The following is a 26,232-nucleotide window of genomic DNA, read 5'->3' on the forward strand; positions in this document are numbered from 1 at the left end:
ACTAAACCACTGGTTTTAAAGAGGAGTTCCAGTCTGGGTGAAAAAAATGAAAAGTCAGCAGCTACAAATAATGTAGCTGCTGACTTTTAATATTAGGGCACTTACCTGTCCAGGGAGCCTGCGATGTCGGCACCCCAGACAATCTTCGGATCGACTCCTGGGTGCTGCCGCCGCCATTCCTAGTAAGTGAACCCGGTAGTGAAGCCTTTCGGCTTCACAGCGGGTTCCCTACTGCACATGCATGAAAATAAGGTCCCCCGTTCACCCCTGACCCCTGAAAGATGACAAATGTGGCACCAGAGGGTGGGAGGAAGCGTATAAGCGAGAGTTCCACTTTTGGGTGGAACGCCGCTTTAACGTGAACTGTTAGAAATTTTTCTTTGTTGTTTTTTGACATGCGTTGCCCTTTCATGTGCTCCCTGCTGCAGGTTGGGGTGGTTACCATGTGTTTGTATTTAAACAATCCTGCCAGACTGTATAGACAGGTAGTTGACCTGACTTTTCTCTGCTGAAAGTTAACAATACAGCTAGATCACCTGCCATTCTCCAGTCTGTGATTAGACAATAAAGGCGCAGCATCAGACTGATGTGCCCAGCTTTATCCATTCATTGTTGACAGTATACATCACTGCTGCCTTGTGAAGAAGTTCAAGCAGCATGACCCTGTTAGTTTTCATCCACCCCACTGCACTGATTTGAAGGCATCTACTCAGATACTCCCAAAATTTAAGTGCACGAAAGAAGAATGTTAGGGCGTCCTTCTGATTTCAGCACACCAATAGAAAGGTGCACTATATTACCAAAAGTATTGGGATGCCTGCCTTTACTCGCACATGAACTTTAATGGCATCCCAGTCTTAGTCTGTACGGTTCAATATTGAGTTGGTCCACCATTTGCAGCTATAACAGCTTCAACTCTTCTGGGAAGGTTGTCCACAAGGTTTAGGAGTGTGTCTATGGGAATGTTTGACCATTCTTTCAGAAGTGCATTTGTAAGGTCAGGCACCAATGTGGACAAGAAGGTCTGGCTCGCAGTCTCCACTGTAATTCATCCCAAAGGTGTTCTATCAGGTTGAGGTCAGGATTCTGTGCAGGCCAGTCAAGTTCCTCCACCCCAAACTCGCTCATCCATGTCTTTATGGACCTTGCTTGGTGCATTGGTGCACAGTCATGTTGGAACAGGAAGAGGCCATCCCCAAACCGTTCCAATAAAGTTGGGAGCATGAAATTGTCCAAAATATCTTAGTATGGTGACGCCTTAAAAGTTCCCTTCACGAGAACTGAGGGGCCAAGCCCAACCCCTTAAAAACAACCCCGCACTATAATCCCCCCCCCCAACAAATGATTTGGACCAGTACACAAAGCAAAGTCACTTGCCTGACCAAGGGGCCCTGTGTGGCTCTGAAACATTGCTGTATATTTATTATGTGACCACTGAAATAAAGCTTTGTACCTTTTCGAGGAATTCTTGGTGTGCTGATGACACTCCTTTACTTTGATCATCCACAATTTCCAGCCTGCGGTCATTCTAGCACCTAGCATTACTGAAAAGCTGGTTTCTTGAACGTGTGCGTGGGGAATATTGCGTTTAGTACACAAAGCAAGGACCATAAAGATATGGATGAATGAGTTTGGGGTGGAGAAACTTGACTGGCCTGCACAGAGTCCTGACCTTAACCCAACCGAACACCTTTGGAATGAATTAGATTGGAGACTGGGAGCCAGGCCTTCTTGTCCACATCAGTGCCTGACCGCACAAATGTGCTTCTAAAATAATGGTCAAACATTCCCATAGACACTCCTAAATCTTGTGGACAACCTTCCCAGAAGAGTTGAAGCTGTTATAGCTTCAAAGGGTGGGCTAACTAAATATTGAACCCTACGGACTAAGATTGGGATGCCATTAAAGTTCACGTGCGTGTAAAGGCAGGCGTCTCAAAACTTTTGGTAATATAATGTATATAACAACTGCAAATTTTTAGGAGGGCAGCAGGAGGGCAGCAGGAGGGCCTCTATCTATCTATCTATCTATCTATCTATCTATCTATCTATCTATCTATCTATCTATCTATCTATCTATCTATCTATCTATCTATCTATCTATCTATCTATCTATTTATCTATCTATCAAAATTCATATGAATACAAAAATTCAAAGGTTCATTGGTGGCAACTGTGGCGGAAAGTGGTTCCCCATCCCCTCCCACTACTGCTCAATGCCTTCACAGGCTCTCCTGTTTCACCCAGGACCTCCGTGCCCGGATCATCTCTACGGTGTATGAAACAAGAAGCGATGAGGATTTTGTCACTTCCAGTTTCGGTTTGTTATTTACAAGCTGTTACAGGCTAGTATAGCATCTGATCAAATCAAGGACAGAGGAGAGATCTGAGGTCTAATAGACTTCAGATCTCTCCGTAAAGAGTATCTGTCACTGCCCATGCTATCACAAGGGATGTTTTTACATCAACGGACCTCCTGTTTAACTCTAAACTGGTAACCTGTAAAGGCTTTTAAAGTGTCGCCTATGGAGATTTTTAGGTACCTTAGTTTGTCGGCGATCCACGGGTGTGCAGAATTTTAAAGTATGACATGTTAGGTGTCTATTTACTTGGTGTAACATCATCTTTTATTTTTTTTAATGGCTATTAGTGTTTTTTGTGCACTAAAATTCATTGCAATTATTTTGTTCCAAAAAAATTGTGTGTTGGGAGTTCTAAGTAATTATCTAGTAAAAAAATGCCGATTTGTACATATATGTAAGAAGTCAGTGTCAGAATTGGCTTGAGCAGCAAGTGGTTAATAGCAGAGTATGCAGTATGTCACATTACCACCGATGTAAATATAATTTATAACACAGAAATAATTTTAGCTATACTATTTACAATGGCAATTTCAACTATAAGATAGCAAACATTTTTAGCTACTTTACCTGACCTCGACGTGTCTCACAGTTATGGAGATAACTAAGGTGATAGATTTTCAGGTTTAAGGAGGCAAAATTTAAATATTTTAAAAACACCTGTAATTAAAAAAAAAATACACATTTTGAGTAAATTTAACATAAACTTGCAACTTTTATTATGCTGGGTGCTTTTATAAAACATTTTACACAACATTTACACAGCTTTCACCAGGGATTTACACATTTTCCTAATCAAATCCAGTTAGAAAAACATGTGCATCTTTGGTGAATTTTGTGTAGATCTTGTTTGAAAACCTTCATAAATATACCCCTACCAAATATGCTGTATCCCATTATCACTTGCTAAAATAAATTAAACACTGCTGCCGCTAGGGAACCCCAGACATCACACCTACTACAGCAATTCCAAAGCACCAACCTTGTCCAGGCCACAAAGAATGCCCATTTGTATAAAAGCACAGATACAATGAATAATGCTAGCAGCTGTGGCATGTTGTTTTTGTGCTTTTTTTTCCCAAGTAAAACCTGTGATCATTGCCACAAAGTTCTACAGACTGTTTCTTCATTCCATTAGTATGAAGGAAAATGTAAAATGTCAATTGTATGGAAAAAATAAACCAATCAGTGCTTGAACCTTATCCACTTATTAGCGTTATCGGAATTCCTGTTGATGTGGTGCTAACACCTGCTCTGAATATCTTCTGTATGTGTTACAATGCCCTGCCTTTATAATACACACTGTTTTAGACTGATATCTCCCTACACTAATGTAAAGTATGTAATGTACCTGGGAGCTGGCTGGAATTGACCTGGCAATGTCAGAATTTGAATCTGCTTGCCAAGTCATTACGGGAACCAGTGAATTTTTTAGAGTGAAATAGCTGTGGTCATTTAAGTTCCTGAGAATGGACTAATTATCTAATTGTATGTGTGTCCAATTAGACATTCTGTAACTGCAGCCATTTTTTTTTCAGTAAGGTGGACATACAAGGACTGGTGGACACACAAGGACTGAACCGTAATATACTTAAAGTGTCACTCTGAACTTTTTGGTCTTAGAAGGTTAAATGTTGTGTTTGAATTAAAGTGCTGTATAAGGCTGTCCCTATACCTGACTTGACATTGTTGGTAATTGTGCATCTTATCCTAGAACTGTGTTTTTAGTGGTAGAGAATGGAAGGCAGCGTGGACAAGTTTTAGGAATCTTTTAATACCTTTGTTAAGTGAGACTCCAATGTACAAGTGATTGTGTGGTGTATTTATAACTTCTACTGTATTTTGCAGCTTTTATATACACACTTTTATACTGAAAAAAATGTAAGATTAGCCATGCAGAGGGGGAAAAGGTTTATGGCAGAATACGTTTTTAATAAAGGTACAGATTGTCTGATTGGGTACACATACAAAAAATGAAATAGAAAAAAACTCCCAGAATTTGTGGGACCACAGCAGTTTCACTCACTGTCGCTGCAACATGTTTGAAAATGTTCCCGTCACCCAATACTTACACCCAGAGGGGGGAGAGGGGGATGCCCCAAACTGCACCTGTAACACCACTACCCTATCCCCACAAATGGAGGTAGGTGCACGGCAACAAAAGGATTACTGGGAGTTTTGGGCTAAGAGGAGGATGTGTCTTGCAGTTAATGTTTAAGAGGAGGGTGATGCTGGGGGTCATGGTGTATGAGGAGGTTGATGCTGGGTGTAATGGTATAAGAATACAGTGGCAGGAGATACTGGAGAAAGAATATGTGGCCATTTAAGCAAAACCTGAGTAATATCTTGGTGCTATTTGGGTGGGAAGAGATCAATTTTGTCAAAGTGTCAATATTTTGTGTGGCCACCATTATTTTCCAGCACTGCCTTAACCCTCTTGGGCTTGGAGTTCACCAGAGCTTAATAGGTTGCCCCTGGAGTCCTCTTCCACTTCTCCATGATGACATCACAGAGCTGGTGGATGTTAGAGACATTGTGCTCCTCCACCTTACGTTTGAGGATGCCCCACAGATGCTCAATAGGGTTTAGGTCTGGAGACATGCTTGGTCAGTCCATCACCTTTACCCTCAGCTACTTTAGCAAGGCAGTGGTCATCTTGGAGGTGTGTTTGGGGTCGTTATCATGTTGAAATACTGCCCTGCGGCGCAGTCTCCTAAGGGAGGGGATCATGCTCTGCTTCAGTATGTCACAGTACATGTTGGCATTCATGATTCCCTTAATGAACTGTAGCTCCCCAGTGCCGGCAGAACTCATGCAGCCCCAGACTGTGACACTCCCACCACCATGCTTTACTGTAGGCAAGACACACTTGTCTTTGTACTCCTCACCTGGTTGCCGCCACACACGCTTGACACCATCTGAACCAAATAAGTTTATCTTGGTCTCATCAGACCACAAGACATGGTTCCAGTATTCCATGTCCTTAGTCTGCTTGTCTTCAGCAAACTGTTTGCAGGATTTCTTGTGCATCATCTTTAGAAGAGGCTTCCTTCAGGGACGACAGCCATGCAGACCAATTTGATGCAGTGTGCGACGAATGGTCTGAGCACATTCACACCTGAGACCTTGTAACACTAACGAGTCACATGAAACCGGGGAGAGAAAATAGCTAAATGGGCCCAATTTGGGGTGTACTCACTTTTGTTGCCAGTGGTTTAGACATTAATGGCTGTGTGTTGAGTTATTTTGAGGGGACAGCAAATTTACACTTATATACAAGCTGTATACTCACTACTTTACATTGTAGCAAAGTGTAATTTCTTCAATGTTGTCACATGACAAGATATAATAAAATACTTACAAAAAGTGAGGGGTGTACTCACTTTTGTGTGATAATGTATGTAGATATATAGATATCTATTTATAGGCCAATTTTCAGCTTTTTTTTTTTTTTTTTTTTTGCCACATCAGCGAGATATTTTTCTGGGAGTAATCTTTCAATTATTTAAAATTCAAAATCTTCCCATCATTTCATCACATCATGGTGGCAATTTTAATCTGCGTTTTAAGAAAAAAGGAATAACCCAGGCAGTATTTGTTACAAATATTTCCATTTAACTCCCTCCCGAGACGCCCCCCATCCCCTCTCCCAACCCCCCCCAATCCCATGACCGTACCTCACTTATTCCCCCCCCTCTCCCCCTCCAGACTCTTCTTGTCTACATCCATTTCTGCTTCCCTATCCTCTTTCTCTCTACGAAACGACAACCAGGTCTCTAGGCTAAGTAGTCCATATCTCGGCAGCTCTTAGGGATTCCTTAAATTCTACCCTTGCCCTCCACTTTGTTTCAAAGGCCACCATTTTCATCCCTTCACTAAACCTTAAGTATTCTAAGCTATAGATCTCATTAATTTTGTTAAACCAATCCCTCATCGTGGGTCTTTCTTTCTTTTGTCAGTACTCAGGTATAAGGCTTTTGGCCGCATCGATAAAATATGGTAAGAGCGTTCTCAGATAGGTTTTAGTGGACATATCGCTCATATGGAATGACAAACCCAAGGGTCATCGGGTATGTCGACTCTAGTGATATCTTTAATATATCCCCTCACTTCCCTCCAGAATATCTTGATTTCCGGACAGAACCACCAAATATGGGCCATTGACCCTAATTCTTTACAGCCCCTCCAGCAATATTGTGAAGTTTCATTTTGAAATTTATGTATACGATCCGGGGTCAGATACATTCTAGCAAGACACTTAAAGTTTAGCTCTAATATTTTACAATTAGCCGAGGTAGCGGAAGCTCTCCTCAGTATCAGCCACACTTCTGGGGCTGTGAGCTTTCTTTCTAACTCCTTCTCCCATTTCCCAATAAAAGCCGGGGCTTCTGTGCTCCCCTATTAACGCTTTGTAGATCCTAGAGAAACCCCCCTCCTATCTTTATCAATACAAATTTTCTCTAATGGGAGTAGGTTATCTACTGATCTAATTGGTTGCGGTAGAGAGTCTATAAAGTGGCTCAGTTGGTTGTACCGCCATATATTGATGACTAACAGGTTTTTCCTATCTTTGAGCTCCTGGAGTGTGCATATTTTATCCTGGCGCATTACATCTTTTAGTTGTATGTTTTCCTCTAATAACCACTTACCAAACAACTCCTTTTTCCCTGGTGCAAAATAATCTGAGTCCTTATGTGGAATTAAAGGTGAGTTGAACTCCCAGTGCTCCCTTTTGTGCAGGGTGTCCCATATATTAAGTGCGTTTCTAGTGATATTGTGTGTTTCAGTACTACATCTTCTTAAGTGGGGTGGAATCCATATTATTTTGTTCAGTTTAGTGTCACTAATTTTATTTTCCATTTTTACCCAGTGTTTTTCTACGTTGTTTTTAACCCAATCTATTGCCCTAGCAAGGGCAATAGCTTCATAATACTTACGGACATCTGGTGCTCCCCATCCCCCTTTGCCTTTAGCGTTTATCAATTGTGTGAATTTTAATCGAGATACTTTTTCTCTCCAAATAAATCTTAAAAACATTGAGTGTAATCCTCTAAGGTATGTTTGCGGGAGCATTATTGGAAGCATTTGCATTTTATATGTAATTTTTGGCAGTAATACCATTTTATAGATATTTATTCTCCCCACCCAGGATAGCTGTCCGTATGAGATTCTATTTAGTTCTTGCTTTATCTCATTGAGGAGCGGTATGTAATTTGCCTGAAAAAGCGTCTCTATTGATGTAGTAATTTTGACCCCTAAATAATTTAATTCTTTTTTCCCCCACAAAAAAGGGACGTGCTTTTGATATGAGTGGTCTCTGGTTTTACTAGTATTGATATCCAGTGTTTCTGATTTAGTCGGGTTGACTTTGAAGTTGGATAACGTCCCATATACTAATAAGGTAGACATACTATTCGGGAGGGAAATCCTCGGGCGTGTTACATAAAGCAAGATATCGTCCGCAAAAGCAGTCAGTTTGTATTCATCTTTACCTATCGTTACCCCACTGATATCCGGATTCTGCCTGATCTTAGAGAGAAGGGGTTCAAGGGCTAACACAAACAGCAAAGGGGAAAATGGACACCCCTGTCTTGTGCCGTTATACATATCAAAAGGTTCCGACAGGACCCCATTTATCCTCACTCTCGCTGAGGGCCTAGAATATAATGCCCCAATCCATCTATGAATCCTATCCCCGAGGCCGATCTCCTCCAATGTGCCCTTGATGAAGTCCCAGTCTACTCTGTCAAACGCTTTTTCAGCATCTATTGACAGAAGTAGACCCAGGACTCCACTCTTTTTAATTTTCTGTACTACTAGGAGGGTTTTGATACTGTTATCGCGTCCCTCCCATCCCGATACAAACCCGACCTGGTCTGGGTGTATGATCCTGTTTTTTATCTGTTTCAGTGTTTCCGCGATCACTTTTGCAAATAATTTCATGTCCACATTTAGGAGGGAGATAGGTCTGTAGCTAGAGCATAGTGTACAGTCTTTACATTCTTTAAGAATAATAGCTATATTAGCTGCCAATGCTTCTCTCTTCATTTCCCCTTTACCTCCAATATCGTTCATATAGGAGCAAATTTTTGGTATTAGGTAGTCCTGATATTTTTTATAGTACACAACCGTCAGCCCATCAGGGCCTGGGCTCTTACCTACTTGCGTCTCCTTAATCGTCTTTCTTAATTCAACCTCGGTAATAGGGGCCTCTAAGGTGGTTTGTTCCCTTCCGGTTATTTTAGCCATTCCAATATCTTTTAAATAATTTTTTATTTTCACTCGTTTTTGTTCCCTCTCCTCTATGGTGTCGTTTTTATTTATAGCATATAGCCCCCTGTAGAATTCCTGGAAAGTTGCTGCAATATCTGTATCTTTATAACTGATCTCGCCTGTTTTAGTTTTTATTTTGTCGATATAGTTATTATTTTTCTTTTTACTTAAAACCTTTGCCAGGAGTCTACCGGGTCTATTACCACCTAAGTATCTTTATTTTTTTACGAGGTTGTATACCTTTCGATTTTCTTGTTCAATTAGCTCCCGCATAGCCTCTCTACTCCTATATAAGCCCACCAGTATCTCTCCATCCCCTGTTAACTTATGCTGTTGTTCTAGATCATGAATTTCTTTTTGTAGGGCTAGTTTGTCTCTAATCTGTCTTTTTTTTTCTCCAACCCCACCATCATTATGATGCCCCTGATATATACTTTGTGAGCCTCCCAGACTATGGCTTCTGATGTCTCACCCGACGTATTAGTTTTAAAGTAAAATTCCAGTTCCTCTTTAATGCGCTTGTTGATTTTGCTATCGTGGAGAAGGTCTTCATTTAATTTCCAATTGTTACAAAAATTTTTACGTTTACCTAATTTCAACTGTAAGCACACGGGTGCGTGATCGGAGAACGTCATTGAACCTATATTTGTACCCTCCACCTCCTCAAGGAGCCAATGCTCTACTAGAAAAAAGTCTAGTCTAGAGTACGTCGCGTGTACAGGGGAGTAGAAAGTATAGTCTCTTACGTTAAAATGTTGCAGCCTCCAGGTATCAACCAATTGGCATTGGCGCAGCTTCTTTTTAAGTTTGTTCAACCATACCCCTCCAGTCCCTTGGGTACACGACGTACTATCTTTCCCCGGCTCGAGGCATATATTTTAAATCTCCTGCTATAATGGCCTTCCCCTTCTTAAAGACCTCGAACTTTGAAAGAATTCCCAGTAGGTACCTGCCAGGGTTAGTGTTAGCTAATGAACACTCTAACCTGTTAAGTTTACCTTTTAGGAACAGAAAACGTCCCTCTGGGTCAGTCATTCTCTCTTCTAACGTGAGCCTAACATCCTTTGCGAAGCCAATCGCAACTCCTTTTTCTCCTCTTGTCGGGGAGTCCCCATAGAACCACGTCGGGTAATCTCTAGAGAATATTCTCTGGCTCTTACCAAGGTAAAGGTGCGTCTCCTGTAAGAAAACCACCTCTGCTTTAAGGAATTTCAATTCGTCTATTATGTTCGCACATTTTATGGGGGAATTAAGACCCCTTACGTTGTATGAGATTAAATTTAGCCCAGACATCTTGTTATTTGTACCGTGAGGAAGGCTTTGCTTATCCTTACAGAGCTAAGAAATGGGGAGCATTGAGGTGTATACAGGTCTCCCTCACCCCTCCCTCTCCTTACCCCCCCTGTGTCTCTCTCTCTTACTTTCCCTCCCCTTTCCCCTACCTCCTCACCCCCCTCCCACCCCCTTGGGGGTAATAGGCCACACCATGGCCCCACTCACTCCACCCGGCCCCTTGGTTAACCCCCTGGAGGCTGAGCTCAGAAGGGCAATCCTTGGAACCTATATCCTCCCCTGGGATTAGGATATTACCATGCCCGACTCCTCCCATCCCCTCCCTCTCCATCCCCACCGACCCCCCACCCAGCACCCATACTCCCCCCTCCAGCACATCCGATCGTTACATTTAAATGGCCCAGATCCTATAATTTTATGGATCTTGTTGTGACACATTATTCTTTTTGTATGGGCCTTTCATTTTAAAGACTGGTTTCCAAGCAAGTGACTCCTCTGTATGGTCGTGATTTACAGTTCTTTCCCACCATCCCGGGATTTCCACTAGTGGTACATCCAGGCGATGACAAAATTTCAGCGTCTCTTCAGGGAATCTCAATGTAGCTGAGCGACCTTCTTTACAACCAATTAGGCAGGCTGGGAAACCCCAAGAATATTGAACATCATGCGTTTTGAGTTGGGCCAGTAATGGTTTCAGAACTCTTCTCCTGGATAACGTCTCCGCTGCCAAGTCAGGAAAAATCTGCAGGTTTATCTCGCCGAACCTCACTTGTTGATTCTTTTTCATGTTAATCTTGATCTGTTCCTTGTCCTGGTAATTATGGAATCTTACAATTCCATCCCGTGGGACATCTTTGCTAATCTCTGCCAGCTTTCTTATCCTGTGGACTCTTTCCAGTTTGATTTTAGAGCTGCTTTCAGGTGGGTTTAACAGACCTCAAAAATTTGGTCAATTTTTTCTTGTAGGTTCTCATTTCCGCCCTGTATCTCTGGAAGGCCTCTAATCCATAAATTCTTCCTCCTATTACGGTTCTCCTGGTCCTCCAGTCTGTACAGAAGGTATCTCTGTTCTCGCTGAATTTCTTCCATCTGGTGTTTGAGACCTTTTATCTCTGCCCCTTGCCTATCCATCATTGTTTCAGCCTCTTCTACTCTTTTTAAGACATGGCTCCTCCCGCACTGTTTTGATTTCTCCCTTTATCGATGTTTCAAGCTTTGCAAACATTTCTGCCATTTCGCTCTTTGTTGGGAGTTGTTTGCTATGCTGGGGTTCCGTTGGTGCTTCTTCTATTGTCTCAGTGCTTGGAATATGCGTATCAGTCTCAGCCAGTTGTCTTCTTGTAGAAATTTTGGGTGGGCACTCTGGGGTTTTACTTTTAGACCCGGTTGCCTTTTCCGGGCTTACCCGATGGACTATTCAGGACTATTCAGGAATTAACAGCTACGATCACACTGTCCATTCAGTCTACACAATTAATTTTTTTATATCAATCATCGGACTCCTAGAGGTTCCTTCCACTGTGGAGTTAATGGGACCAGGAAAAGGACTTGACTGCACTAAACAGGGGGACCTTTCCCTTCGGTTACTATAGCCGTGTGAAGTAAGCCATGTCTGCCTTGCGTCTGATGTTCAAATTGCACATACAGTGTACTTGTGTAGAAACGTGCAGAGGATTGAACAGGTTCCTAGTGGGGGGGGAATTTTCACAGAATCTTTGACCATTAAACATCTGGGTAGGCTGGGAGCGAGTATGGAGATAAAGTGAAGGTTGGCGTAAGTTGAATAGTCCAGCAAACCCTCAATGGATGCCTTAAATTGGGTTATCTCTATGAACAGGCTTCAATATATACCTAGACATATAGTGCTATATGCTTTGTGCTGTGTGCCATATCACAATCGATACCAAACATTCAAAGTTCTTTTATACTGTTTAAGGTATCATAAAGAAAAAGGCAGAACTACCTGTCAGTCCTCCTGGTTCTTCTCTAGACCACTGGTAGGGGATCCCAGCAGCAAACAATAATATGGCACACTTACCCCCTCTGACTGACTCTCGTGCTTTAACAAACCTCTCGTTCGCCTGGGATTTTGCTTTTCAACCTTGCGCTCCTCCACTGCCTCCGCGGTTGTTTAATGGACGTCTCCCTAAGACGGGCGATCAGTGGCTGGGAAGATGAGCGGGGTTGTGAGCCCCATATCGGCGTCCAGTGCTGGATATCTGTAGCTGAAGATCACAGCGTTAGCCTTCGGGGAGAGTGGAATGCAGTGTCAGAGCGTCCGTCCAGGGCTTGAATCAGCTTGGTTAGCGTATCCTCCTTGCCGCTAAGTCAGTCGCTCACTTCCGTCTCTCTGGGCATGCCTAGGAGAAGCCGAGCTTGGCTCAAGGGTGTCCGGGGGGGGCCAGAGGCATCGGGTCGTGGAGCCCGCGGGAAGCTCAGGGGGGGATGGTCCGCGCCTAGCCAGAATCACGGAGGGAGAGGAGCCCGGCATCCCAGGCTTAGCACCGGTCCCAGCTAGACGCCCACATCCGGCTCCTCCCTCCCCAGATGCGCCAATTTTCAGCTTTTAGCACTGTTGCATTTTGAATGACAATTGCGCAGTCATGCAACACTGTACCCAAACAAATTTTTTATCATATATTTCACACAAATAGAGCTTTCTTTTGATGTTATTTAATCACTACTGGGACTCGACAATCACAGAGCGCGCCACCCACGTGCTGCAGGGGGCGCGCGAACAGTATGATCAGGAGAGGACGTCTTACTGGAAGCCCGCACTGTAGCCGTCTTTCAGCTATAGCCCGGGCGGAAAGTGGTTAATAGATTAAAATGATCTTGTTCTTGTTCCTTTAGCAAGTTGAAGCAACTACAGCAGGTACCTTTTTAGCACAGTGTGCCGAAAAATTTTTCAAAGAAATTGACTCTTTGAACTCTCATGCCTCAGATCAGCCCCAATTCCTGCAACTCCACACCTCAGATCAGCCCCAATTCATGCACCTTCACACATCAGAGCACTGTCCCTCCTGCTAATCTGCTTCACCACTGTACCCCCTGCTCGTCTGTCCCACCACTGTACCCCCTGCACATTTGCCCCACCACTGTACCCCCCTGCTCATCTGTCCCACCACTGTACCACCCTGCACATCTGCCCCACCACTGTACTACCCTGCACATCTGCCCCACCACTGTAACCCCCTGCTCATCTGCCCCACCACTATAACCCCCTGCTCATCTGTCCCATCACTGTAACCCCCTGCTCATCTGCCCCATCACTGTAACCCCCTGCTCATCTGCCCCATCACTGTAACCCCCTGCTCATCTGCCCCACCACTGTAACCCCCTGCTCATCTGCCCCACCACTGTAACCCCCTGCTCATCTGCCCCACCACTGTATCCCCTGCTCATCTGCCCCACCACTATAACCCCCTGCTCATCTGCCCCACCACTGTAACCCCCCTGCTCATCTGCCCCACCAATGTACCCCTTTTCTCTTCAGCCCCACCAATGTACCCCCTTTCTCATCTGCCCCACCAATGTACCCCCTTTCTCATCTGGCCCACCAATGTACGCCCTTTCTCATCTGCCCCACCAATGTACCACCCTGCTCTTCTGTCCCACCACTGTACCACCCTGCCTTTCTGTCCCATCACTGTACCACCCTGCTCTTCTGTCCCACCACTGTAACCCCCTGCTCATCTGCCCCACCAATGTTCCCCCTTTTCCATCTGCCCCACCACTGTACCTCCCTGCACATCTGCTCCACCGCTTTACCCCCATGCTCTTCTGTCCTAACATTGAACTTATCTGCCCCACCACTGTAACACCTTTTCTCATCTGCCCCACCACTGTACCCCATGCACATCTGTCCCACCACTGTAACCCCCTGCTCATGTGTTCCACCTATGTACCTCCTTTCTCCTCTGCACATATGCCCCACCTCTGTACCCCCCTGCTCCACCGCTGTAACCCCCTGCTCATCTGTCCCACCAATGTACCTCATTTCTCCTCTGTCCCAACACTGAACCCCCCGTTCATCTTTCCCACCACTGTAACCCACTTCTCATCTGGCCCAACACTGAACACCCCCTGCTCATCTGTCCCACCACTGTAACCTCCTGCTCATCTGTCCCACCAATGTAACTCCTCTCTCCTCTGCCCCAACACTTAACCCCCCCTCATCTTTCCCACCACTGTAACCCACTTCTCATCTGGCCCAACACCGAACCCCCTCTGCTCATCTGTCCCACCACTGTAACCCCCTACCCATCTGCCACACCACTGTACCCCCTTGCTCTTTTGTCCCACTACTGTAACCCCCCTGCTCATCTGCCCCATCAGTGTAACCCCTTTTCTCATCTGCCCCACCACTGTACCTCCCTGCACATCTGCTCCACTGCCATATTCCCATGCTCTTCTGTCTCTCGACTGAATCACCTTCTCATCTGTCCTAACACTGAACCCATCTGCTCATCTGCCCCACCACTGTAACCTACTTTCTTATCTGCCCCACCAATGTACCTCCTGCACATCTGTCTCACCTCTGTACACCCATGCTCTTCTGCCCCACCTCTGTTCCCCCTGCTCTCCTGCCCCACCACTGTAACCCCCTTCTCGTCTGTCCCACCAATACACCTCCTTTAACATAAATAACAACAATAGGGGATAGGAGAGGGGATTATAACGGTGCCAAGGAATTTAAAGATTTGTTACACATAGGTAGTTAACAAATATAATTTTATTAATATACATAGTAAAAAAGGGTACAAAGGACAAGGGTGTAATATATATAAAAATAAAGTAACTGAACAAACATACAAGGAGTACAACGGAGACCGGCCAGTGTGTAAGAAGGCAGGTCTTTAACAGGTAATACATTCCTACATGTTTCACCAACTTTGGCATCCTCAGGGAAAGATGGTTATACCTGTACACTTTCGTAAATTCAGAAACTCACAGCGCGCACAAGGGGACATACGGCACCCCGAGGGGAGTTGGAGGTCCTGTACCGCAACTATGCATGGCTGCAGGGGGCAAACAAAGACAGTGTGTATGATGAAGATTTCCACTAAGATGAATAAAGTCTCACAAAGACAGTGTGTACGATGAAGATTTCCACTAAGATGAATAAAGTCTCAGATGTAATGTTACAACAAGACAGCTGATTCTCAAGGGCGCCCACATTCGCTGCTACTACGCTTTAAGTGTCCCTCCTTGCAGCATTGCTCTGCCTTGGATAACACTTTGGCCCAATACGAATGGATCAGTATACTCTAACTATTATCAACCATATGCTGGTCTTGTTACATCTGAGACTTTATTCATCTTAGTGGAAATCTTCATCTTTCTCAGTCTTCATAGTCACTCAGCATTTTGGGCGCCCTTGTGTTTTGTTCTTGTTTTTACTACATACACACTATCTACATACTACATACACACTGTACTTTTTTTTTTACTATGTATATTAATAAAATTATATTTTTTAACTACCTATGTGTAACAAATCTTTAAATTCCCTGGCACCGTTATAATCCCCTCTCCTATCCCCTATTGTTGTTATTTATGATTACTGGGATGAGGTGCCGTATTCTATCGAGGACTTTCTAGCCATACCCCTTTTTTTCGTATTACCTCCTTTAACATCTGCCCCACTGCTCTACCCTCCTGCTTTTCTGTCCCACCACTGAACCTCCTTCCCATCTGTCCCAACACTAAACCCCTCGCTCATCTGGCCCAACACTGAACCCCCTGCTCATCTGGCCCAACACTGAACCCCCTGCTCTTCTGTCCCACTCCTAAACCCCCTTCTCATTTCTTCCACCACTGTACCTCCCTGCACATCTCCCACACCTCTGTACCCTCCTGCTCATCTATCCAACATCTGAACCCCTCCTGCTCATCTGCTCCACCGCTGTACCTTCTTCTCATCTATGATATGCAGAGTGGTGAAAGGAAGCAGAGATGAGACACATCTACCTGTCCTGGCACACTCATCCTGGTGATTCACCTCTTGCATCCAGCCCGCGTGCTTATATGTGATGCATGTGATGTCATATACTAGCAACTGGAATAGATGTGCAATGAAGGGACATTTTCAGAAAGCAGTGGGCCTGTGTGAACTGTGAAAAACTCAAGCGCTGTAATGAAATATATGATAAAGTAAAAAGGTTATTGAAAATTAAAAAATTAGGCTGCAATCAATCATAAGTGTTCAGGCACCCTAATGTGATGTAAAAATATAAATTATTGATGCGCTCTAATTGTGCACTGATTGATAACTTTAATTAGAGTGCATCAATAATTTAGATTTTATATATAACATTAGTGGGCCTGTGTGCAGGATCATAAGTTGGGCCCCTGCAGCTGAGAAAAAGTGCAGCGCTCTGCACCACAGGAAAAGTTGGGTGTGATTTTCATTGCTCTGAATACTGGCTCTGGCTTAAAGGGACACAGAGTGCAGGGGTTCAGTAGTAAGTGACGCAAAAGGTTCAGGAATAATTTCAACAAAGTTCCCAGAAGCTCAACAGTAATTCCACAAACTGTCACCTAATTGTGATTTTCTCAATCACAGTGAAATCCCTTCTTTCTGAGATTAGTAGTGGCAACCAAGCAAGTTATCTTCCTCCAGATGGTGGACGGGGCTAGCAGGACTGTGATTGGCTTTAGCAGTGGCCAATGACAGTCCTCCTCCTCCTGGAAACAGGGACCCCCCCCCCCAGCAGAACTGCACCCAATGTCTTCCCCATCACAAAAGCTGATGATCGCAGCTACAGAAAAGTTAGAGAACCAAACAATGTTTCTGTCAGGAACCATGAATCAGACCGCGACAGAAGTACAGTTTATCACACTTGTTTAATAATAATAAAAAGGTAAACAGAGTAAGCGTAGTCAATACATAGCCAGAGTTCAGTAACCAGATCAGGTAGTCAGCCAAGGCCAATGTCAAGTTTTCCACTCGTTGCCTTCCACAATCCTGATGAGATTGTATGCCCCTCTCAAATCAAGCTTCGTGAAAACCATTGCTCCCTTGAGGCGGTCAAATAACTCTGTAATCAACGGAATGGGATAGGCATTCTTAATCATGAAACGATTGAGACCCCTATAATCGATACAAGGTCTCAGCTCATCACTCTTCTCCTTCATAAAAAAGAAACCAGCACCAGCAGGAGACGAGGATTTGTGGATGAAACCTCGAGAAAGAGCGTCTGCAACATACTCCTCCATGGCCTTATCCTCCAAGACTGACAAAGGGTAAACCCGGCCACGAGGGGGTATGGCACCAGGTTGAAGGTCTATTGTGCAATCATATGACCGGTGTAGAGGCAAAGTACCGGCTTGACCTTTGTCAAAGACAAGTGGCAAGTGGAGTGTCACGCAGCTGCAGCGGAATCGAGTGCTTTGATACAAAGGCAGCATCAATGAACAGGCCTGCAGCCCCAGAGTCGATTAGAGCCTGTATCTCGATGGATGACTCAGCCCAAGACAGGGTAACCAAAACCAGGGGCTTATCTTTCTGGGAAACTGGAGATGATGTCCGTGACAGGACCTCAAGGTTCGGGCATTCCCTGGACGGGTAGGACAAGACTTCAAAAAGCGACCAGCCTAAAGGTACATACTCTCCCTCCTCCTAAGGGCTCTCTCATCCGCAGAGAGAGGCGTGAAGCAGGGACGGCCTGCAACACAGGTTGTACCGTAGCAGCCATATTGGAAGATTCCAGGTGAGCCGTGTGACTCAGGAGCGTTTGTAACGCCAAGGCAAACTGATCCATGCGGTGATCCTGGTCATCCAATCTGGAAAAAATATTACCAACAAGTGGACTGACTGCATCTTCTGAATTTATGGCCTTCGCCTACTGTCAGGAACCATGAATCAGACTGAGACAGAAGTACAGTTTATCACACTTGTTTAATAATAATAAAAAGGTAAACAGAGTAAGCGTAGTCAATACATAGCTAGAATTCAGTAACCAGATCGGGTAGTCAGCCAATGCCAATGTCAGAGAGCCAGAGATCAACGTAGTAGTACAGCAAGCAGGATCAGGAGCCAGAAGGGACGTCAGCTGAGCAAGTCTTCAAGGGCTAACAAGCAGATCATCAACAGCTGAGTCACTGTGGAGAGAAAGGAGCTGGCAATTAGCCAACAGCTGAGTGGCCAGCTCAGAGAAGGAAGGGCTGAGCCCAGCCCTGACAGTTTCCCATCTTTTACAATGTGTGGGTGCATGGTGCTCCCCCTCAGTGCAGGTGCGGCGTGGGGCACTCTTAAATTGGAATGCATTAGTGTCTCACTGACACTTCCCTGCGCTGCTCTGCTGATGGGGAGGGAATCAAGTGCCGGCAAAAGAGGCTTCTCTGATTAATGCTCTCCTTGCCCAGCCTGTCAGTTTAGGTGGACAGCCATGCCTTGGTAGGTTTGCAGTTGTGCCATACTCTTTCCATTTTCAGATGATGGATTTGAACAGTGCACCGTGAGATGTTCAAACTTTGGGATATTTTTTTATAACTTAACCCTGCTTTAAACTTTTCCATAACCTTATCTCTGACCTGTCTGCCTTTTTCCTTGGCCTTCATGATGCTGTTTGTTCACTAAGGTTCTCTAACAAACCTCTGAGGGCTTCACAGAACAGCTGTATTTATACTGAGATTAAATTACACACAGGTGGACTCTTTAATAATTAGGTGACTTATGAAGGCAATTGGTTCCACTAGATTTTAGTTATGGGGGCTGAATACAAATGCACACCACACTTTTCACATATTTATTTCTAAAAAACATTGAAAACCATTTATAATTTTTCTTCCACTTCACAATTATGTGCCACTTTGTGTTGGTCTATCACAAAAAAACTGAATAAAATGCATTTACGTATTGGGTTGTAACATGACAAAATGTAGAAAATTTCAAGCGGTATGAATACTTTTTCAAGGCACTCTATGTAATTTGCTCATGACCATATAATTACTGAATAATATAATCAGCATTCGCCAGTAAAGCTCAAAGTGAACATAAATGTCTTACTTTAGGAGAGCTTTATGCAATGAACGCAGGGGAAAAAAACTTTTTGCATTAACTGAACATTAAGATAAAATTATTATGAGTTGATAAGGGCTCAAAATAGAATAACAAGGAATTTTTCACAGGTTTGCGGTTTTTAATATATCAATTTATCATCATCAAATTGATGCAGATGTCATCCAACATCACTGTGATGGCCTGGAGATTTCTTTTCAAGGGAATGTTTTTTGATTATTTTTAGGATATATATATATTTTTTCTATATTTTACACTTTTTTATAATTTTATTGCACTTTTTTTCCCATGGGGGGTATGGGACTTCAAAGACATGATCCAGAACCCCCAATGCAGATGTGAAGCAGCAGATAAGTTCTAATTGCAATCAGCTCAGGGGCGGATCCAGAGCCTAGTCTCGGGAGGGGCACTGCCAGAAATATACATTTTTTTGCGGACAATTTATCGGGGAAATGGCTGTTGTTGGTGCTTTAATCATCCCAGCACCATGGTTGTTATGGTGTCAGGATTATTGAAGCGCATTATTTCTATTATTACATTGTAATATAAAATGAAATCATTCAACTCACCATAATGCAGAATCAGTGGGAACCCCGAGCATGTCACCTGCCACCGTTGCCTGCCACTTTGTGGATTGTCACTTGCCTACCACCAGATGCAGATTGACACCTGCCACTAGATGCGGATTGTCACTTGCCACACCTTGTGGATTGTGACTTGCCACGTCACCTGCCACTGGATGCAGATTGTCACTTGCCACGTCATATGCCACACATTGCGGATTGTCACTTGCCACGTCAATTGCCACTAGATGCTGATTGTCACTTGCCAAGTCATATGCCACACATTGCGGATTGTCACTTGCCACGTCAATTGCCACTAGATGCTGATTGTCACTTGCCACGTCATATGCCACACATTGCGGATTGTCACTTGCCACATCATATGCCACTGGATGCGGATTGTCACTTGCCACGTCATATGCCACTAGATACGGATTGTCACTTGCCACGTCATCTGCCACTAGATGCGGATTGTCACTTGCCACGTCATATGCCACATGATGCGGATTGTCACTTTGCACGTCATCTGCCACTAGATGCGGATTGTCACTTGCCACCAGATGTGGATTGTCACGTGCCAGTTAAGGTGGTGTTTTGCTTTTTTCTTGCTTCCTTGTCCCAGAGACAGGCAGCAGAGAGATAATGTAATCTCCCTGCTGCCCACGCTACCTGCACAGTGAGGGCGGAAGTTAATGCAGAGATGTGGGGGCGGTGAGAGATGATGTCATCTCTCTGCTCCCCTGCCCGTCGGCTCGCTGATTGGCCAGCCACCCCCCACACACACACCTAGCCTGCTCAGCCTTAGTTTCACCCGCCCATCCACACACGGAGACGCCCGTCCAATCCGCTCTCTCTCCCGCCTGCCTGCCCGCCCTCACACGGAGCTGCCGGACACTCAGCTCAGCTGTCTGCTGTATCATATAGGATAGGACTCCTCGGAGGCGCTGCTCCAGACTGCCTGCTGTGTCACAGACTCAGCCACACTCACTGAGTTACTGGCTGCTGTCTGCTCTCTCTGCGACTCACTCTGCTGTATGCTGTATGTATAGGATTAGGAGGCGCCGCTCCAGGGCAGGCTGTGTCACATCACAGTCACACTCACACCGGCCGCCGGTCGGCTCGGCTGAGAGTGTGACTGACGCTGACCTGACTGACGTCACTCGTTGCTAACGCCAGGGCCGCCTGGCGTCTAGCAAGGAGTGCAGGGAAGAGGCTCCACCCACCTCCTTCCTTCAGTGTTATTGACCGCCCGCCGCCGCCCGTACCACACGCGAGTCTCTCTCTCGCTGATGATCGGCACATGAGAGAGAGAGAGAGACTCGGGCCGGCACAGCGGCCGGAGCGGAGCGGCAGGATATAAATAACATTCAATTTCAGAGTGTCAGTGTGTGCTTCGGGGGGGCAATTTCCCTGTTGCCCCCCCCCCTGGATCCGCCCCTGAATCAGCTAACAGCAGATCACTATTGCAGTCATCTTCTGCTGTTGGTAGAGGCTGAACAGAGCTGAAACAGCTCTGTCCCAGCTTCCAGAATGACTAGAAGTGCAGTGACATCACATCTGACATCACTACATTCCGGATGTAAATGCAATGTGATCTGTAGAAGCATCAGAAGCACATAAAATAATAATTTTAGCTGTTGGGATTAGTGCTGGATGCTGGCTGTCATTGAACCCCTGCTGGGACAAGCAGGAGCTGCTGATCCCTGGTGCAGTTTTAAAACGGCATATGGGACTCGAGAGAGTAATATTGGCATTAAAAATCACAAGTGGAGAGGCGCCTCTGGGTGCAGTAGTTTTTTAAAAATCAATTTAATAGACAACGTAAGATCAACTCACATGTAGTATAAAAGTGAAAAGCATGGTATCAGATAGTCAAGATGACGTTCCCACATCCTGTGACAAGATCCGTGCTGTGTACGATGACCGGGGATCTTCCGAATGATGTAAACGCCGGCTCCGGAAGAGCGGCCTCAGAACGAAGCTTGGGACACGATGGATGGCTGGCAGCAGGGGGACGACGTCATCAAAAATGGACGACTATCTGATACCATGCTTTTCACTTTTATACTACATGTGAGTTGATCTTACGTTGTCTATTAAATTGATTTAAAAAAAACGACTGCACCCAGAGGCGCCTCTCCACTTGTGCTTTTTTTCAGCTCTTTGGAATATGGTTTCTTCCCTAATTTGATGGCAGCCTTGTGTGCTTCCTTTGGACATTTTTTACCTCTCCCAATACCATTACATAGCTGATTTGCCTGTGTATGCCAGATGGACTATATTGTCAATTACTAGCAGATTTATATTGGGACTTTTATGATTTCTGTGTTGATGCGCCTATACTTGTGTTCATTTTAATTTTGGCATTAGGACATGTTCCTCGTGGCAGTGCCTGGCTTCTCATTCTCTGAAGAAATCCGAGTGACGGATGAAACGTGTCAGCATGATGCCATCACGCTTCTCACAGCGTATCCACAGACCCACCCACTAGCCTCGGGAACTCCGTCCGTACCTCCGCAAGGTATTTCAAACAAGCCCGGGAACTGGATGACTGTATGCACTGCACTATCTACTGCACCTTCAAGTCAAACACCACGTTCCCCGAGCATCACTATCTGGACCTTGCTGGCGACACTCTGCATGTGGATGGAAGATAGCCTGATCAGCTACCCAGAGATGGTACGAGCAAGACACGGCTTCTCTACTTGATCGGTGTCACATTCCAGTGCCTATATTTGGGTGAGATCTTACCTTTTATATCCCCAGCATGGGACTGCTGCTTTAATTTTCATGCTTCGCTCTCCCCTAAAGCACTGATGATTTGACCGATACAGCTATACATTTAAGCCAGCTTCAATCCTCCAGTGTCCACAGCTTTCTATAGACAGGAACTTCCCCCCCTGCAATCTGCTTCCTACAGTACTGTATGTCTATGGTGAACTTTGCATACTAGGACTGCAGTCTTTACTGCACTAGCAGCAAGTTGGTCACTGTCAGTTCCCTTCACCGACATTCATACACTGGACGTTATTTCCATATGGCTGCATTATCATCCACCTTCCCCCCACTTGATATCAGCCTGCATGCTGATACTTACTAGGATAATCAGCTACCTGTTAGATGACCCATTAGGAGACATCATCTTGTATTTACATGAGAGGAGGTGTGCATGGTCTTTGTTTGTGGTGGCCATCTGTGTTAGTTCAAGATGTCTATTTTATGAATTTGTTGGTGGTACCTCTTTTTAAACTACATTTTTTGATTGGTGTTTAAGTGAATCATTAATAAACATAATTTATATTTTTGCTAATTACCTGCTCTTCGTTGATGAATTGCTTTCATTTGGAATTGGCTTCCAATTCCATTTCTTCTCCCCCTCCTTTTTTTGATATGCGTAATTAATTCAGAGGAACGCACCTATATAACGGCCTGAGCGCCATTGGTGTAAGCAATTACTCTGACTATATACAGGCACAGACATTACTGAACCTCTGCCTGTTGTTACTACATTGTTAAGCAGAGCCTTTCAGTTCCTTTTTACCCCTTTGTTGTTTTCTCATGGCTTTTGTTTGACAATAGATTGCTTATTAACCCTACAAATGGCCATCATAGAATAACAAGGTTTGCTCTTCATATTAACTGGGTTCGCCACAAAGTTTTCGAAATTTGAACTTCAAGCAAGATTCATGGAGTTGTTTGTGATCCGAAGCTGGGTATTTTAGCTCACCCTTATCCAGCAGAAGGCAGTGTCAGTGGCAGCACTGCTGTTGACATCCACTCCCTGCTGAACATGTGATAAAACTTATGGAGATGTTTTCTCTTGGCAAATCATTTTTTTAAACTCATTCCCTGTCCACCTATTTTTTTTAAGCATCATTTTAGACATTTGAAACAAAGTCATTGGTTGAGATAGTGCATGGGTGACCTAACTGTTGTGGAGAAAAACATGAAATGTAATTTAATTTCACATAAAAGATCCAACAATTTTCAGTATAAACTTTAATACTTACATTTTCGTCATATTTCGTAAAGAAAGATCCATCGGTCTTGTTGACTGCCATAATAACAGCAACAACATCTTTGCCATTCATAATTGGTGTAGCCAGTATATTTTTTGTTTTGTACTCTGTAAGCTCATCTGCAAATCTGCTGTAGGTGGTGTCCTGTGCCAAGACAATCAGTAAAATAAATAATTTAAAAGGGAAATATCATATTACACATGCATTGTCTATTTGCCTTTAAAAATGTTGTCCCTATCTCACTCTGTAGCTAGAGGATGCTCTATGTAGTTAGTCTCAGCCTTCTTCTTCATGCTTTAGCCTCCATTCACCACATGTACTGTATTCTGCTGGAGCTAAACTGCAAATTGTCATTTGGATCAAGTTACTCACTACTAAGCTACCGAAATTTAAGCTATCTCACTACAACTGTGTACCCTCGCAGGCACCACAGACTTTACCTGGTTCTTCCGCAAACAGTACAAAGGCCACCATCCACCAAGCAACAGTACATTCATTGCAAAGGATAAATATAGTGAAGCGCTACCCCTCTATTATTAAGAAATCAATAGTAGTGTGAACAGTGCTAAAAATGACTACACTTCAGAAACATGATATCATTACAACAGTGGTAATATCCCCTATTCCAAAAAAAAAGCCACTCAATAACTCATATGTATTGCCTACCATGGTAATATTAACATATCAAATTTTTTACAATGAATAAATGACAAGTGATGTGTGACACCTTCTAGTGATAACACATCGTGTGACAAATGCTCAAAATACAAGGAATAAATGTGAACAAAATCAACACACTTCTGTGAATCTGATGTTCTCCATAAGCCACCAACTTGTGTCCCTTCACCGTTCATAATATGCGCTCACTTCATATATAGACCTAAAATAGGTCCATATAAACCCTCCCCTTAGGAGTATAACTCCAATTGCTGGCAACTTTGCTCCTGTTCCAGGGACACTTTCTTCAGTGTGCAGTAATCCTCATGCAGATGGTGTTCGAAGAATTAAAAAAACTGACATAGTGCTGAACTGTATAAAATCAGTGCTTTATTAAAAAACTAAGAATAAAACTCACATTTGTAGATGCACTTCCTCCAGTGCACTTGGGCAAATCGCTTGACACATTTAGGGTGTGAAGCCCCCTTAACAATTACTTTAGTATTTACAGCGATACGGCTCTGGGAAATGCAATTACGTCTTACTAGTGTGTGATGATGTCACAAAGGTCCGCCCCAACGTGTTTCATTACTCATCTCGTGACTTCCTCATAGAGTCCTTGAGGAAGTCACGTGACGAAACACGTTGGGGCAGAGCTTCGTGATGTCATCACACACTAGTAGAAAGCAATTGCATCTCCCAGAGCTGAGTGACTGTGAATATTTAAGTAATTGTTAACGTGGCCACACACAAATTTGTCAAGCTTATGGAGAACACAGATTTACAGAAGTGTGTTGATTTTAAGGACCTCGTTCACATTTATTCCTTGTCATTTGAGAGTTTGTCACATGGAGTGTTATCACTAGGAGGTTTCACAGATCACTTATGTTTGTCATTTATTCATTGTAAAAAAATTTAAAATGTTGATATTACCACAGTAGGCAATATACAGTATATGCGTTATTGAGTGGCTATTTTTTTGCAGTAGGGGGTATTACCACTGTTGTAATGATATCATGTATCTTGAAGTGTAGTCATTTTTAGACTGTTCACACTAATATTGATTTTAAATAATAGAGGGGTAGCGCTTCACTATATTTATATTATTTACAGTTGAGTTTATGTAGAAACACATATAGGTGTTAAGCAGCAAGCCTCACGTGATATTTATTGATTTATTTTTTTTGGTTACTGCAAACTCTGAGTATATACAGAGTAGCGCAGGACATTAGATACTATACTAACAGTCCATTCATTCCAGCTCTAATAAACAGTCTAGGGACTCTCTTTTGTGATTTATCGCTTGTCAAATTTGTAGCAGGAGGAGGTTAGGGCATGGGATACTCAAAAACAGTTTGCAATTAGCTTTGAGGCGACAACCGTCTCCTTAAGCAACTGTGAATTTTGGACACTCAAGGCCTCGCAGCTGGGGAACTATAGGGCAAGTTTCCTTGGCATCCGTTTACCCTGCATCACTGTACAGCTACTGGTACCCAGTGCACTCTCCAAGACACTGCACAGTACAGGAGGGCACTCTTCTCTAAGCTCACAGCCCAGGGCACTGCTGAGCGCAGGGAATAGTCAGTATCTGAGACCCTATGAGAGCAGTCTCAGCCCAAGCAACCTCTGGCACTTATATCAAAAAAAGCACACAGTGACCAGGAATCAGTTCAGGGTCATTACTCACAAGTCCCTAGGACAGCTTTAGGTTTTCAGCATCCTCCGGACACAGCCCAGTGAGTCCTTCCCTAGACTAGATCACATTGGTGAAATCCTGCAGTCAGTTCCAAGTCACTTCTGGGACCACACAGAACAGCAACACAGTCCACAGGCTGCATCAGAGGCAATGGCCCCCTGAGGCTTGCGACTCTCCTTGCTGAGGAAAAGACCATCTCTCCACCATCTCCCCAGGGTTTCAGACTATTAATAAGCATCCCAGTCACCATCTGGGCAAACTCCCTAGGGTTTGGCTAGGCCCTGATAATTATTCAGGCTGGTTGTACTTTCAGAGATGCACCCATTTTTACACCCAGTGACATAAT

General features: G+C 44.1%; 1 protein-coding gene across 1 annotated transcript in view; it reads right to left on the minus strand.

The window, feature by feature from the left end:
• Window positions 1-26,232, minus strand: part of LOC141106602 (rod cGMP-specific 3',5'-cyclic phosphodiesterase subunit beta-like) — a 134,242-nt gene that overhangs the window by 104,566 nt on the left and 3,444 nt on the right. Inside the window, exons 2-3 of the mRNA XM_073597516.1 lie at window positions 23,525-23,677; window positions 2,931-3,020 (exon numbers count right to left, since the gene is read on the minus strand). Coding sequence (XP_073453617.1) covers window positions 2,931-3,020; window positions 23,525-23,677 — 243 coding nt within the window. The remainder of the gene's footprint in view (window positions 1-2,930; window positions 3,021-23,524; window positions 23,678-26,232) is intronic.

Source organism: Aquarana catesbeiana, linkage group LG01, assembly GCF_042186555.1.
Source record: "Aquarana catesbeiana isolate 2022-GZ linkage group LG01, ASM4218655v1, whole genome shotgun sequence".
In the NCBI taxonomy this organism is placed as follows: domain Eukaryota; kingdom Metazoa; phylum Chordata; class Amphibia; order Anura; family Ranidae; genus Aquarana; species Aquarana catesbeiana.